A 16,624-nucleotide genomic window follows, 5' to 3' on the forward strand; every position below is an offset into this window, starting at 1 on the left:
AAAGGAGTATTTGTGGTTCTATTTCTGGCTTCCTATCCATAATTGTGACTACCACCAAATACTGACACTTTGTGTGCCTCATGCACCCTTGACTATGCCTCCATGATTCTATGGGTTGGTGATCTGCTTAAAACCCCAAATTACTGAAATTTGTAAACAAGTAATAACTACAAAGGAGATGTCAGTGGAATGGTTAATAATAGGAAAAGAGTATTCCTGGTCTGGCCTCATTTTGTAAAGGAAAGACAATTTTTAGCGGTGAGGAAGTTTCACATGGCAGCACTGCGTGTGGTACTCTGTGCCCTGTGCATCCCCAGTGACAATTTCTGAACTGCTTTTCTTCCCACAACATGAGCTCCTTTGTCTGGCTTGAAGAATTCCATTCAAAAATAGGAATATTTCTTTTAAATATGTCTTACAAAGGAGTATTAATTGGAGTTAGGGCTTTGATTTTTGCTGTGGTTTTTATTTTTTACAGTTCTGTTTTAAGAAACATGATTTTTCTACTTTTCAAAATTGATATACACCTTAATTTTTATCTCTTATTTTAATGTTCTGGTTCTCTGTGACTATCCATAATGTTTTTGGTGAGTTAGGTGGGTAATTAAGTAGCTTACCTATTGGCTTAGTTTTTGGCCCCAAAACTTTTGAAAGGGTTTGGAGGGAAAATAATGATAGATTGTATAAGTAATTTAGATACCCCTAATATGCTTCTCAGTCACATTAGGAGATGAAAATAGTTTTGGCCTGCTTAGTTTCCATCATCACCAACTATTTAGTTGCTTATATAATGGCTAGAACTGACCAGCAACAGTAGATATACAAATACTGCATTAAGTCCCACATGTCAGAATATGATGACCATCTGTGACAAAGTATTTTAGCTTTGACTTGGGCTCTTGTGGGGATTTCATTTTGTTTCTAAGATTTGCATTTATTGAGAGAGCTGACTTAAAAGTAGGCTCTGAATGCTTATAAAACCATGTGATAACTTCAGAAACATGGACTTCTGCAGTGTAAGGGGAGACTTTTTTTTTTTTTTTTTTAGTGAATACACTACATATTTTAAGTGACATATGCACACACTAACCTTTGAAAATTACGAAGTCACCATTAATAAACAACCCATTCAGTACCAGTTATTATGTTCTTTTGATGTTCCTTTAAAATATTACTAGCACTGAAATACTTTGCCAATATGAAATTCTTTCTTTTTCAAAGTTACACCTTTGGGTTTTTCTATCTTTCAGGTTTTGCTCGGAATCTATCAGAAGGCAATAATGCTAATTATACAGAATATGTGGCCACCAGGTGGTATCGGTCTCCAGAACTCTTACTTGGGTGAGTTACCTTCATAACATAATGCCATTTATGTATCTGCTGATCCTATATCATTAGCTTTGGGGTCATCAATGAAAGATAAGAACTTTATTTAATTAAATACCAGTTACCTATTGCAGTGTAGCAAACCACCTCAAAACTTAATGGTGTAAAACAAAACACCATTTTATTTTCTCACAATTCTGGGTGCCAGTGATTTGGGAGAGTCAGTAATTGAAGTTCAGCTGAATTGTTCTTTGCCGGTCTCCATGGGAGTCGCTCAGGTAGCTACAGTCACTCAGCAGATCATCTGGAGGCCTCAACTGGGACAGACCATCTTTGTTCCATGGAGGCTCATCGTCCAGTGGGCTAGTCCTAGTTTCTTCACGTGAGAACAGAAAAACTCCCCGCAGCAAGAATTTTGCTTGTTTTTGGGCAAGCCCCAAAGTAAAAGTGGTTTTCAGGTCTCTGATTGCATGACTTTTGCCTCACTGACCAAAACACATTACATGGCCAAGCCCTGATTCAAGGGATGGAGAAATAAACTCCACGTCTTCATGGGAGGAGTGGCACAATTACAGAAATAGGGGGAATTATTGCCTCCACCTTTGCTAATAGTCTTCCACATTAAGAGGAGTTTCACATTCTGCCTGTCGGTTGGTTTGTTCATTCCTTCGTTCATTTATTCAACACTTACCAAGTATCTCTTATATTTAACCACTTTGCTAAAAACATGATGTAAATATCGAACCAGTTGCCAATTTTCTTCTGAATAGAGAAATCCTGTTTGATGGTAAATGGCTATTCAAACACACACTGCACTGTTGATTTTCTCAGCAATATCTCCATATCCACCCACTTTGTGCCCATCCTTCCACTTTCAGTGCTCTTTCATTCATCTGTTAACACCAGGATAGGATTTCTGGTAAGATTCTTCTTTTCTTTTTAGTTTGTTTTAACTTGAGAGCCTCAGAAGGAGCCTATCCTCCTGAACTCGATCACATAGTTATGTTAATAATCCTCTACTTACCTTTGTTGTAGCATTTTCTTATTTTCCCTAGATGTATTTCCTTCTTGGGGACCATCCAAGAATGGAGAGAGAAGGCACACTCTACAAATAGAATTAGAAATGGTGGTAATGGTGACTGGTGCACTATTTATAGGTTTCATCTCTTTAGTGTGCTGTACATGTATCTGGGGTACATGAGAAATTTAATTTTTAAAAGTTACTTTTTATATAGTAGGAATATAAATTTCTATGTTTCTTTTGTTGACGATCATGATGACTATATGTTTAAGTTACTGAAGGTTTATTTTTATGTTCACAATTGATTTCCTACTGTCTATCAACCATCTGGTTGTGATTCTTGATCCATTGCTGACATAGAGCCTATAAGAATTATTGATATCAGTTATGGAAAGCTTTACTCTTTTTTGAAATCAAAAGCTTGCTTTATCTTGGGAAACAAATGATGGTTAGTCACTTTATTATCTCTCTTTGTGTGGGTAGATTTTAGAATATCTTTTATTTATTTTTTTGGGGAGAGAGAGAGAGAGCAAGAGAGGGGCAGAAGCAGAAGGAGAGGGAAAGAGAATCTTAAGCAGGCTCTTCGCTGAGCGTGGAGCCCAATGTGGGGCTTGATTTCATGAACCATGAGATCATGACCTAAGCCAAAATCAAGAGTCAGACACTTAATCAACTGAACCACTCAGGCACCCCTAGGATTTCTGTGCTAATTTTTAAACTTGGTTTTAGGAGTGATTTTCTTTTATGTTTGTCTTTGTTCCTTTTCCTGTGTACCTCTGTCTGGACTCATTGGGATGCATAGTCCATTTTCTTTTGGGAGGGATTGAAATTTGAATTTACTGGACAGATTTGCCAAAGAAATGAGTATGAAGTAGATTGTTCTTAGAACACCATCTGAGGATTCAAGTATGCTAGAGGACTTTTTGTAATATAGTTTTGTCTATAAGATGGCCCCAAGGAGTTCATTCTGAGGACAGCCTTAGGGCAGACCTTCAGAGAGTATTTGTTGCCTAATAATACCTGTCAGAAAACTGCAGTTATGTTTAGAGATGTGTGGGAGCTACCAAAAGTAGATGGGGACTCCCAACTAATTTGAGCCAAATTATATATTGCTAATTAAATGATTGTCAGGTACTAGTTGAAGAACCATATTATTTGTGTCAAAGTCCCATTGAAATCAGTTGATTTTTGGGTAACATTAAGAATTTATATTTTTGTACCTCCTCAAACTTTGTCCTTGACATTCAAAATAATTCCAGCTGCATAAATTACTCAAATTCGTTGACAGAAGAAAAATAGCACAATTTGGGTATGTAGAGATTGTCCATAGGTTTCTTCATCTAGCACTTTTAAAGAAAGGTCAGTATCCTTCCCTCCCCCACAAGCTACCCAAAAAATCTAGGTGAAGTTTCCTAATATGGTCCTTAGGTTTTTGTGGGAAGGACATGAGATAAATAAAATACCAACTTACAGTTATAATGATTTATTGTCCTAGCAACATAGTCTGTGTGGGGTTAACATTGCTTTCATTTAGAGTATTTGTTAAAAGTTTTGTATTACTGCCATATCATTATAGCATTCTAGAATTTCATCCATATTTTTTTTCAGATCCTTTATTTTGGCTTTGCCTTCTTAAAACTTGGATTATTTGTGTTTGAAACTAAAGAAAATATGGTTTCTTAATTTGCCACATATAATTTGATTTAAGGCTGTAGATATTGGCTATAGATACATGTAAAATTGTTTTGGAAAAGTTAGATTTTCACGGATAGCCTCCATTTATTAATAACAGTAACACTCCTAAAACCCTTTGGTAAACTCAGATCCTAGAGGAGAGGTGTAAACCCCTAAGGAAATGGGGGCAAAAATGCTTTGAGACAAACAGTTATCACATAAAGCCCCCTATACATAGGGTACAAATAGTTTCAGGTAAATAATACAGTAGAGCATAGCACACTCTTAGGTATTTGAAATCGTGACTCTGTGCAATCAGAGGTTATTCTGTGTTTGTTGTTCAAGAAGACCTGTAAGTCAGTAGTACATTTTAATAGACTGAACTCAAAAGATGGATGAGGTGTTAACTTTGTAACATTTCGAGAGCTACAGGATAATTACCTATTAAATACATTTCTTGGGAGCATTTCATTTTCCAAGTGAAGTATTAACTCATCAGACATGTGCACTGTATTAGGGTTTATTAAGCCATTCATGTTCAAAATATGCCCAGATGTGAATAGATTTCAACTTCGTGAATACTAACTAAATTGTTATTAAACTGATGGTTTTATTAGCATAGATTTATTTACTTGTGCTGTGAGTCTTTACTTGGATATCCGTAAGTCCTTTTGTCAGCCTCACTTTTAATTCCTTAAAAGACACAAATGTGCTTTAAGTCATGAATCTTTTCATAATAATTTGGAAATTATTAAAACATATTTCTCCATTTTCCAAAATAATCTCTCCAATTGCTTTTCAGAGCTCCTTATGGAAAGTCCGTAGATATGTGGTCAGTGGGCTGTATTCTTGGGGAGCTCAGTGATGGACAGCCTTTATTTCCTGGAGAAAGTGAAATCGACCAACTTTTTACTATTCAGAAGGTGCTAGGACCACTTCCATCTGAGCAGATGAAGCTCTTCTACAGTAATCCTCGATTCCATGGGCTCCGGGTAAGAGGCTTTACTAAAACTCCAGATGGAATCAATATAGCAGTATTTAAATCATTGTTCATTACACAATGGAATGCTAAGCCATCCACTGAATACTGTTCCCTTTCCCATTACAATGTTTATAATCCCCATTATAATATTTTTGAAACTTATATAATATTTGTGAATTTTTTAAAGTAGTCTGAAAGTGGAAGTTGCTAATGTTTTTCCTAATTTATAAGCTCCAAATTTTTAAAACCTCTTCTAGCATATGCATTATTATATTCTAAACTTTGGTTATCTCAGAATGTTTGTCTACAATATTAAGCATCCCCCAAAGATATACAAATGTATAAATGATTCTTATTACGCAAACAAATTTGTAATGATTTGAGGAAGACTGTGAGTACCTGCATTGCACAGATTTAAAGGTTGTGTTCTAGCAAGTATTTCTTGTCTGTCTGTTGACAGTGAAACATCACATCTTCTTTTCAAACTAGTCTATTGTCTTGGGCAGCCTTTTCTAGATTCGCTAACTTTTTACAAAGCTTGTTTGTGGAGAATATGCTAAAAAGGGTCTTCAAGTATAAACTTTCCCCAGATGAGAGACCGCCAACTTGCAGAGGCACCTTATTAGAGTAGTGTGTTAGAGGCTGCTTCTCTCTTCTATCCACCCCAAAAGCTCCTTTGTAAGTTTTCAGCTACTCAGGGCTGACATGCCAGTTGGTGACCATTGTGACAACTATAAAATAAGCTTGCCACCACTTCCTTTCTTTCTCGCAAATGCATGATTCTCAAACCATGTTTCCTTGATATTTGCACAGCGCTTCCTTTTGTCCTTTGACTTTCTGGACCTTGGTTCGTTTCGCTTTGAAGAGCACCCCTCCTCGCACACGAGTGCCCGACATTGTACCCGCTCCTGTGAGGCTCATTGTGGAAGAAATGAATGAACAGAGCATATACACTTCCTCGTCTCCTTTCTGCTTTCTCTTCTCTCTCTGTCTCTCATATGTCTGAGTTCTCTGAGGCAATTTTCTCTTTTCTCCTTTTATTTTTGCTTTTGTGAGGTGAAAATTAGCCAAATTATAACCGTTAATTGAGGATGCAAATACTTCAACATTTATTGAACATTCGTTATACTAGATGCTGGAAATAATAAATAAGACTTATCCTCAGTCCAGTAGAAAGTGAAATCTATTCAGAAAAAAAGTCACAATTCACAAATTGCTGTTTTATTGAGGATACATCCCAACTCCTTCCTATAGTCCATCTCCGTTGCTTGATCCGTGCCCTTCTAGATCCCTGACCTCAGCTCATACCTTTCTCAGTTCTCCTCTCTCTTCAAATCCTTACCACGCTTGTCTTTCTTTCTCTTTGACTTCTGTAAACATTTTAAGATTTTTCCAGCTTTGTGAATTTGGGATTTGTGGCTCCATCTGGGAAGGTGCTTCTGTTGTGTGGCCCCTTCTCACTTTGTAAATCTCAGCTCCAAGAATGTCCCTTCTCTCATGCCCCCGACGTACTGCCCCTCCCTCTTCCTAGTGTCTCCCATAGCACACAATCCTGCTGTTTTCCCTCCTAGCACTTATCTTCCTAGGATGTAGTCGTGTTGTTTACTTGTTAATTATTATCTGGCTAGTTCTCAACTACTGGAGTATAAGCTCCCCAGTGGCAGAAATTACCTATTTTATCCCCATATTTCCAGCACCTATAGCAGAGCCCAGCACATCTTGTTAGGGACTGAGTGAATATTTGATCAATCGATTGAGCCAGTTTGTGTCATCACATCTCAAGCTCAACTGTATTTCCCTTCTCTCCATCTCTAATGCTTCTTTTGCCCTTAGCATCTGTTACCTGCACTGTTGACAACCATTCCTAAATGCGTCTCTCCGGCTTTCCGTCTTCCCTTCAGTCTTTTTACGTTGCCTTTGGAAGAATCTTCCCTCAAGCTACACATTCAGTTCTCTCTCCTTGGTGTTAAGAAGCCTCTACAGGATTGCTTTCATTTAAACTCCTTAGGGTAGCATTAAGAACCCCTTGCTCTTAGCCCTCCAGCCTTGTCTCCAACTCATTTCCACCACTGCTCCCTACTTGTCAGCCATATTGAACTTCTCACCAATTCCTTGACGTGTTGCTTCTACAGTGCTGTATTTTTATTTCTGTGATGCTCCCAGTACTTGCTCTACTTCCTACACAGCTCTTCCTCCTCCCTCCCCGAGACTGAGGTCAAGTGTTCTCCCTACGGGAAGCCTTTCTAGACTCCCCCAGGGAGTGGGTGACTCCCCATTCTGTACTGCGGTAGCACTGTGGTCGTGTCACCTTTGTAGCATTTGTTGCAGTTGCTTTTAAATAGCTGTTTTCAAAAAAAAAAAAAAAAAATGTATCTTCACTGACCTGATGAACTCCTCAAGGAAACGAACTCTCCCATCCACCATCATATTCACCACACATCTACCATAGTGCCTACAAGGTTGAATGGTATTGAACGATTGAATATTTGACCTCGGGATTTTAACATTAACTTCTGGAACATCAAGCTTGGCCTGCTGGCTGCCTGGTCTTTGCCTGGTTAAAGAGGCTCCTTGCTGGATTTTCCAAAGAGCGTGTAAACAGATGTGTCATAGTACCTGGCCTTAATAACTTACAGACTAGCTGAAGAATTAAGATGTTTGTGCATGAAATAATCGGAAAGCAGCATAACTTATAATAAAGCATGGTATGTAATAAAGTACCTCATTCTTACTGCATTGTACTGTTTCCTGATACATCTCTCAAGATAGTTGAGACCATGAGAGTATTAAACATTCTGGCAAGTTAGAAATCATAGTTGTCTGGATTCACTAGAGAAAGATGTATGGAAGATTTGAAATTTGTAATGGATACTGAAGAATGAAGAGCATTTGGATTAGATAGGCCAAACGAAGGATATCTTTTCCTCATTTGTGTGTGGTCCTTTTTGTTCACAGACCTCCTCACTAAATAGTATCTGTAAAATGCTAGATAGCACATGACAACACTGCTTATAAATAACCTTCAGAGAAATTGCTGCTTCCGTGACATTTTTAAATAAACCTTAATATTTTTACAATTTAGTCTGAAAGTGTTTGTGGTGTTTTAGCTAAATTAGCTTAATCTTTTTGGAGGTTTAGCAATTTGAGGGAAATGTCATTTTGTTGGAGAATATCTGTGACAGGTAGCTAAGCATGTAGGGCGTGTGACCTGTCACTTCCTTGAAACAAACTCACCAGTGACCAGTCTGCTGTTACTGGCATTTTGATTCAGTTGTGTAGAGATGGGAAAGCCGGCAAGATATTGCTCTAATGGTATGCTTTATTTTGAAAAAGTTAGCAATTGATGTCCCATAGTCTAGGGCATAGACTCTTGGAGTTAGACTGCTGGGGATCAAAGCCCGACTCCATATTTACTACATGAATGACTTCGGCAAGTTTCTTGTGCCTGTGTTCTTCATGTATAAAATGCTGATAAAAGAAGTACTATCTGATGGAGCTGTTGTGAAGATGAAATGTTATATGTAAAATGCGCATACCAGTGCCTGGTACATAGTAAGTGGTCAGGAAAGAGGTACTCAAATAGGAAGGAAGGGAGGGAGGGAGGGAGACTGGCTACTCATTGGGATATAATTTAAACTTCTGTGGTTGGGTTTTGGTTATTTGTGGAATTATCACATGAGAATAGATTTCATTCAAAAGCACATAAAGTAATTTTTTAAACTTAGGAGTTTGGTCATTTTTTTATCATAATATTTTTGATACCTTTTGACTCTGCAATTATTTTCTTACCAGTAAAATGTTACTTCTGGAGAAAAAATGGGATATCTGGTAGCATAAGATAGACCTCATAAGCAAAATATTAACTAAAATGTAGCAGTACCTAGTTGTTTATCATAGCGTGACAGGTGTGTTTCTCTTTGGGCTGATAGTCAATGTTCCAACAACATCCACAAGAACCTCTGTACCTCTCTTGAGAGAGGTGCCTAGGTTCAGAAAGAGTGTGGGTTTGGATTACAGCCCTGGGTGCAAATATTAGTTCTGCTTTTTAATTACGTAACTTGCCTTGAACCAGTTATTTGAACTTTGTGAGTGTCACCTTCTTCATCTCTAAAATAAGAATTGCTAAAATGCCTTGTATAGCATCACTTCCCTCCGTAATCACTTATAGGTTATTGCCTGTGTGTCTGTGTTAAGTTCATGTTATTCCTTCCACTTCCTCTATCTGGGGTGCTGTCCTACTTTTCTCTGTCCTCCCATTTTTCTTATCTTTCAAAAATTACTTCAAATATTATCTGTGGATTCATTTTTTCCTCCAGCTGCAAACCACCTTGGTCTCTCCTTTCTCTGAGCTTCAAATAGAATTTTTGGCTGCACATTTCAGTGCTGAGTGCTGTTCCAGCCAGACTGTGGGTTGCTTAAGTGCGAGGTTTAGGTCTGACCCATATGCTGTATCTCCTGCCGTACCTAGCACAGTATGCAGATAATGTCATAATCACTACTTAAGTGCCTTGTTTGAGTTTTCCTCCATAACTAGTCCTTTCCATCCACTTATTTTAACATGTTTACAGATTCCAGTACTTTGAAATGTTCTTATGTTGGTATAAAGGAAATATGTATTGAAAGCAAAGTAGCCTTCCCATTGCAAGAGAGTACATGGTATTGGGCTCTAATACTTTCTCATCCAGTTGGATATTGCAGAATGTGAGGTGGCAGAGAGGACAGAGCACCTAAATAAATGTGACTTCTTCCCTCATTTTATTTAAAAATTCATTTGTTAACTTAGGAGCCTCTTTGCTTTCTGTTCCAACTTATATAAAGGAAGGAATTGAAAACAGGTCATTAAAAGAGTATTTTAAAAGCAATGATAGAACGTGGGTCCAAATTCACTATTTTTATTTCTGTGGCCTTTCAGGCCCTGGCCTCTCTGCCTTTTCCTCTTTTTCTTTTTCTTTTTTTTTTTTAACTTCTCTAATTTTCAGGAGTAAATGATGTTGTAAAAAAGGCTTAAGAATTGTCTATGTAAGCAAATTCTGTATAAACTATATTGTAACTAAATTGTATAAACAGACAGTACTGTATAAACTGTATAAATACAGTCTCAAAGTTTTATAGTTAGGTTTATTTTACATGCTTCATTGACTAGATTTAATACCGTCTTTCACCTGCGAATTTTCCCATTATTTAGCACCTGGTCCTATTAACCCATACCTCAAATACATAGACACAAAACTAATAGATAAAATAAACTTGACTTTGGCACTAGGGCAGAAACTCCTGTTCTTTTGCTGCCTTTGCCGGTGCTCACAGCACATGCACACACATTCCCTTCCCTGTGCTAACTCTCCTCTTGTGTCATTCTTACAGTTTCCAGCTGTTAACCATCCTCAGACATTGGAGAGAAGATACCTTGGAATTTTAAATAGCGTCTTACTTGACTTAATGAAGGTGGGACAAGTTGATGTCTCTATAAAATGTCTTTTGGTTTGTGGGGTTTTTTTTTTGTGTCTGCACGTGACCGGAGCCTGCTTTTGTGAAATACCATACATTTTGTTAATAGTGCATAATAGTGAATCATGGGGGGCTATGTTATGTTAAAAACATGCAGTTTATTTAAAATAGCAGCAGTACCCGGTATTGTAACTTTCCATCTAGACAGGACCATGAGATACCTCAATCGTATGCCTAAAATGGGTAGAATAAAAACAATTTAATTTTTTTTATGTTTATTTATTTTTGAGAGAGAAAGGAGAGAGAGAGAGAGAGAGAGACAAACAGAGCACAAGCAGGGGAGGGGCAGAGAGAGAGGGAAACACAGAATCTGAAGAAGGCTCCAGGCTCTGAGCTGTCAGTACAGAGCCCGATGCAGGGCTCGAACCCACGAACCGAGGGATCGTGACCTGAGCTGAAGTCGGACACTTAACCGACTAAGCTACCCAGGTGCCCATAGAATAAAAACAGTTTAAATATAAATGATAAATAATGTAAAAATTTATTCAGCATTGAAGAGCTGCTCAGGCATAAAGTTTCAAAACAAATTTTAAAATGAATGTTGAAAGAAAAGAAGTTCTGACTTTTTTAACGTGATCTTTAAGGCCTCTCATAAGATTATTTTGTCAGTGAACGTAGTTCTGCCCTTTTTCAAATTTGGCCTCTTCTGTCCCTGATGGAGAGGCTCTTTCTGACCCTTTTTGACGCAGCAGGATCACTGCTCCTACCACACCTGAGCATGCCTTCTCATGCTTGCGCCCCTGTCCCGAAGGTTTTCCTGCTCTGGACTCCTGGAAGCATTCTCACAGTTTTTTGTTCAAGGTTTTCTTCCCCAGTAGACAGCCCCTTGAGCAAGAACTAGTTTCTCCTATTTCTCTAGCTTTCATTGCAGCCAGCCAGTGCATAAGCAGGTGCTGGTTGTTTGATAGTAGACCTTCAAAAAACATTTGTTAATGGATCATTTTTATTTTATGCCCATTTACTTAACTGTTCAAAATCAGAAAGATTACACTGTGCATAGTCTTTAAAGGTATACTTAGCACAGTTGAAAATTGCTGAGCAGCATTCTCAGAACTTTGCTGTGCTTTAAATTATGTTCATCTCTCTCCTAAGGAACACTGTACAGACTGGTGTGGGGGCTGTGGGGTGGGGGGCATGGCTTTTGGAAAGGCCACATACCACATAACCTTTTGTAGAGATAACATTCATTAACTTATAAAGGCTTTCAAAAATCTCATAGTGAAGAAGCATTTCTGTCTCGCTCAACATTTCCCAAATTTAATTAAATGCTGAATACTTAAAAAAAAAAACAAACAAAAACTACAACTCTACAGTACTGCTGTTCTTCTGAACACCGATTGAGAGATGCTATTAAAAAGATAGCCCTCAAGTCTCTTTCACGTTAATTAGGCATAAATTGTCTCTTAAATCAGTCGGATTTTGTCAATATGTTCTTTGACACAATCAGTATTTATTTATCAGGGCTTAATGATTTGGTAACTTAAAAAATGTAAATAGGGGGCGCCTGGGTGGCTCAGTCCGTTAAGTGTCCGACTTCAGCTCAGGTCATGATCTCGAGGCTCCTGAGTTCGAGCCCTTCATTGGGCTCTGTGCTGACAGCTGGGAGCCCAGAGCCTGCTTCAAATTCTGTGTCTCCCTCTCTCTCTGCCCCTCCCCCACTCATGCTCTGCCTCTGTCTCTCTTTCTCAAAAATAAACCTTAAAAAAATTTTTTTAATAAAAAAATGTAAATAGGATAAAGTAGAAGAACTGAAATAAATATAATTTCATGTTGTCTGGCTTTTGTCTGTTTTTTTAAAATAATTGAACTTTGTTAAATCGTTACCAAATGTAATTACCAAATATTCGTCTGGTACCTGTTAAAATATAGCAGATAAAAGTACAAAGGAAACCTGAATCTTTCTGTATTTGTACCAATTTGGAAGTTAAACAGCCCAATTCCTGTTTATTTAATATGTTTAGCCTCAGATTTCTTTAACATTAAGTAAATATTTTTATTGGAATGTATATTCATAAGGTATGCAAATTATGTATACATTTCGGTTATTTTTTTATAATGTAAACATATCCATGTAAACACATCAAGATTGAGGTATAGAAAATTATTAACACCCAGAAGCCTCTTCATGATCCTCTCCCTGGCTCTATACTCCTGCCCCTCCCCACTCCTGAGAACCATAATTCTGAGTTCTTGTAGCAAAGAATGATATCACCTTGTTACTGAGTATTATATAAATACAATTATTCCTTTTGTCTTTTAGCTATTTTTAAAGTGAATTTGACAAGTAAATAACATCATTTATCCTTTCATGAAGACCTATATCCTCTATGCTGTTCCCTAAAGCAGATTTATTCATTTTGGCCATCTCATCCTGCATCTGTTTATACCTATTAGCCATTTTAGGGGAGATACAAGTTACCAGAATTAATCTAACCTAAAATAATTTATGTGGACTCTATTTTAGTTTCTAAAAATGTTGGGTTTTTTTACCCCCAAATACTGAGTTTTGAAACTATTTACTCAGTAAGTTTTATACTTTCTTATTGATGACCTCTTCCTTTTGGGTAATTTGAAAATTAACAGCTGTATTTATAAATATGAAATTTGTTCTTTGTGTGTATATGCAGTAATTTCTACAGTTGATCATCTTAAAATAGTATGTTGGTGCTAGTAGATATTTGGTTTGTGAAAAGTCATATGTACTTCTAATTGAAAATACTGCTCAGGAGCCAACTTCGATGTTAACTGTTTTAACTGCCAGTGAGACCACAATCATTTTATATACCTCCACAGTTTTTGTATTTTCTGAAGAAGAAGAAGGAATTGAGATAATTGTAGGATTGTGTCTGAGTTAACATGAATGTCAATCCACTTGCATGTAAGCAGTAGTGTGGGTTACTAGAATCTTTTGACCCAAAGTGAATGTTTCAGTGTGTGATAGGATCAGAATTCAAATTTTCTGTGGTGCTAGGTTAAAGACGGTTGTCTGAAATTGAATTTTGGCTTACTGGAAGCAAATCTGAGTTTGCTCTCACTGTTCAACAGTGAATCAAAAGAGATTAACTGTGGGAAAAACCAATGAAAGTAGCCTAGAGATGGATTTGGGAATGCTGGAATTTCAACATTCTTCCCGTATCTGAGGGAGAATGCTGCTGCTGAAATTTGCTGTAAGAATGTCATCACAGCAAATTCCAGTGTACTCTATTGAATTGTGTTAGGTATTATGGTTTATGTTTTATGTAATTGCTTAATTTGCCAACAAAAATCAGTTTTTATAATGATTCACCTTTTAAAAGCTTGTCCAATTACTAGTTAGATAAATAATATTAGAAGAAAGCATTTTAGTTATTAAAACATCTATGTGCAACATAAAAGGGCTAGCTACCATAATATATAAAGAACACTTACAAATTAGGATAGATATACAAATAGAAAAGTAAGAAAAGAAGGAATATACATAACCAAAAAACATAAAAATATTCAACCTCATTAGTAATCACAGATGTAAATTAAAACAGCTATGAGATACCGCTTAAAAAAATTTTTTTTAATGTTAATTTATTTTTTAGAGAGAGAGAGAGTGGGGGGGGGGTGGCGGATGGAGACACAGAATTTGAAGTAGGCTCCAGGCTCTGAGCTGTCAGCACAGAGCTCAACGTGGGGCTTGAACTCACAAACTGTGAGATCATGACCTGAGCCAAAGTCAGACACTTAACCTACTGAGCCACCCAGGTGGCTCTAGATACCATTTTTTAAATCTCTAGTTTACAAGTACTTAAAATAAAAAAAAACGAAAAAAAGGATGATGCCTATTGTTGATGCAGGTGCCAGGAAATTGGTAGATTCTCACATGCTGAGGAGTATCGTTTTAGACAACCTCCCTAGGGATTGATTTGGCAACACATAGAAAATAATCCTTAAAAGTCTGCATAGTTACTAATTCCATCTGTAGGACTGTATCCTATGAAAGAGATCGTGGATGAATGCAAGGATTTCAGGTGTTTATCTTAGCATTAATTATAATAGTGAAAAAGCGGCAGCCATCTAAATGTCCAATAGGAGGAGACGAAATAAATGATGGTACATCCCATCCATACCATAAACTTCTTCAGTCATTTAAAAACATTGTAAAGTTATTTGTTGCAGTATTGTTCATAATAATAAGATAAAAGAAGCAACCAAAATGTTTATCATTAGGAAATTGATAAAAACAACCTAAGGTATATCCATAGAGTTAAAGCTTTTAACCGATATGGAATGACCTCTTAAGATCTAACGTCCATTGTAAAGAAAGCTAAGTATAGGCCATTGTGTGTCTGCTACTATTTGGGTAAAATAAAAGGAACATATAGAGATACTGTGTCTATGGAAAGGATGCACAAGAAACCAGTAACATGGGCTGCCTCCCAGGAGGGGGACAGGAGAAAAATGAATGTATATTCTTTCATGTGAATATATATATTTGCAAAATATACTAAAAATGTTTAAATTATGTTTTAAAGAATGTTTTTTATTAGTAATTGAAAAGTGCAGGATCCAAAACTTATATGTATAACATGAGCCAGATTTTATTTAAAAAATATGTATGTATGATATTCAAAACAAGGGCTGAGAAGGCTTATTCCCAGAAGACAATAGTAAAATTAATTGGTAATTTAGATAGATAGATTTTTAAAAACATTTTTTGGACCAAACTGTGTTTGCTAGATATTCTGCAATGACCATGCATTTCTTTTATAAGAAAATAAATAAGGTTTTTATTACAATTTAAATTTGACTTTATAATGTTCTTTTAAATCCTAACTTTATTTCCTAAGAATTTACTGAAGTTGGACCCAGCTGACAGATACCTGACAGAACAGTGTTTGAATCACCCTACATTTCAAACCCAGAGGCTTTTGGATCGCTCCCCTTCAAGGTCAGCAAAAAGAAAACCTTACCACGTGGAAAGCAGCACTTTGTCTAATAGGTAAATATTCCCTTTTAAGGAAATACAGATGCAGCGTTGGTCTTACACGTAGGTGGAGGAGGTGGCTGCTTAAATGATGCAATTAGAGAAAAGAAGGAAAGCCCTCTTTATTCAAAAATATCTTCCTTATGCTTATTACATGATTCAGAACCACAATTAAAGAGTTGTGTGGGTCTTAAAGACTTTCTTAACCAAGTATATTATGGAAACCTATGCATTTTCTGGGAAAGATAGCATGGGTTAGCAACTAAGAGGATTTCTAGCTTCATGAGCTACAAGAGTCTGTGTATCTGGGACTCAGGTGTGATGCTTGGAGGAAAAAGAGTAGATGAGGGTAAAGGGATCTCAGGGAGAAGAGGATGCCAAACACAAGTGGGTAGGAAGTCACCTAGGACAGTCTTTGCAACGGAACCAAGTAGGTTTTACTCTATTAGAAGGGTCTTGTGTTTTTGTTGCTCTTTTGTTTATTTTTTATTTTTCATTATTATTTTTAAAGATTTTATTTATTTTTAAGTGATCTCTACTCCCAACGTGGGGCTCAAACTCATGTCCCTGAGATCAAGAATCGCACGCTTTTCCAACTGAGCCAGCCAGGTGCCCCTGTCACTCTTTTAATCGTTGAGTTGAAGAGTTCTTTTTTCATAAGAATAAGAATATGGAAATAATAAAGTCAGTTTGGTAGATAGTGATTAAAATTGGTGCTTCTTAAAATAATTTTTTTTAGCATAATCTTTAAAAAGAAACTATTTTCTGGGTGTCATGGGGTAGGGAGTTAGGGTGGGGATAGCTTCCTTCCTCTCCCAAGAAGCTGGTCTTGTCATCTGGTATTGTTCAGATTCTGGAAGATAGGAAATAGTTTATCTCATCTACTGTCAAAAGAGAAACAGAAAATGATAATTCTTAATATGAAGCTTTTTGAATATAAATTTTTCTCATTTTACCGCAGTTTTCTCTCCACATAGAACAATTGTTCTTAATCTATTGGAATTTTGAAAGTCCCAAACCTGCTACTTTTTCAAGATCTGTGAGCATATCCATGAATTGGCAGTAACCACTTATCCTATATTGTTCCCCCGCCCCCACAAGGAGACCTGAGAGCAGATTCAAATTCTGTTTAATCAAGTTTGTGTTCACTTTGTTGTTT

The 16,624-nt window shown here is 36.9% G+C and overlaps 1 protein-coding gene across 4 annotated transcripts in view; it reads left to right on the forward strand.

The window, feature by feature from the left end:
• The window catches only part of CDKL5 (cyclin dependent kinase like 5), a 193,025-nt gene that overhangs the window by 147,157 nt on the left and 29,244 nt on the right, over nucleotides 1–16,624 (forward strand). For all 4 annotated transcript variants that reach the window (XM_047843716.1, XM_047843715.1, XM_047843717.1 and 1 more), the window contains 4 exons: nucleotides 1,251–1,341; nucleotides 4,824–5,013; nucleotides 10,368–10,448; nucleotides 15,329–15,480. In XM_047843716.1, the coding sequence (XP_047699672.1) occupies nucleotides 1,251–1,341; nucleotides 4,824–5,013; nucleotides 10,368–10,448; nucleotides 15,329–15,480 (514 nt within the window). The remainder of the gene's footprint in view (nucleotides 1–1,250; nucleotides 1,342–4,823; nucleotides 5,014–10,367; nucleotides 10,449–15,328; nucleotides 15,481–16,624) is intronic.

Source organism: Prionailurus viverrinus, chromosome X (assembly GCF_022837055.1).
Source record: "Prionailurus viverrinus isolate Anna chromosome X, UM_Priviv_1.0, whole genome shotgun sequence".
Taxonomy (NCBI): Eukaryota; Metazoa; Chordata; class Mammalia; order Carnivora; family Felidae; genus Prionailurus; species Prionailurus viverrinus.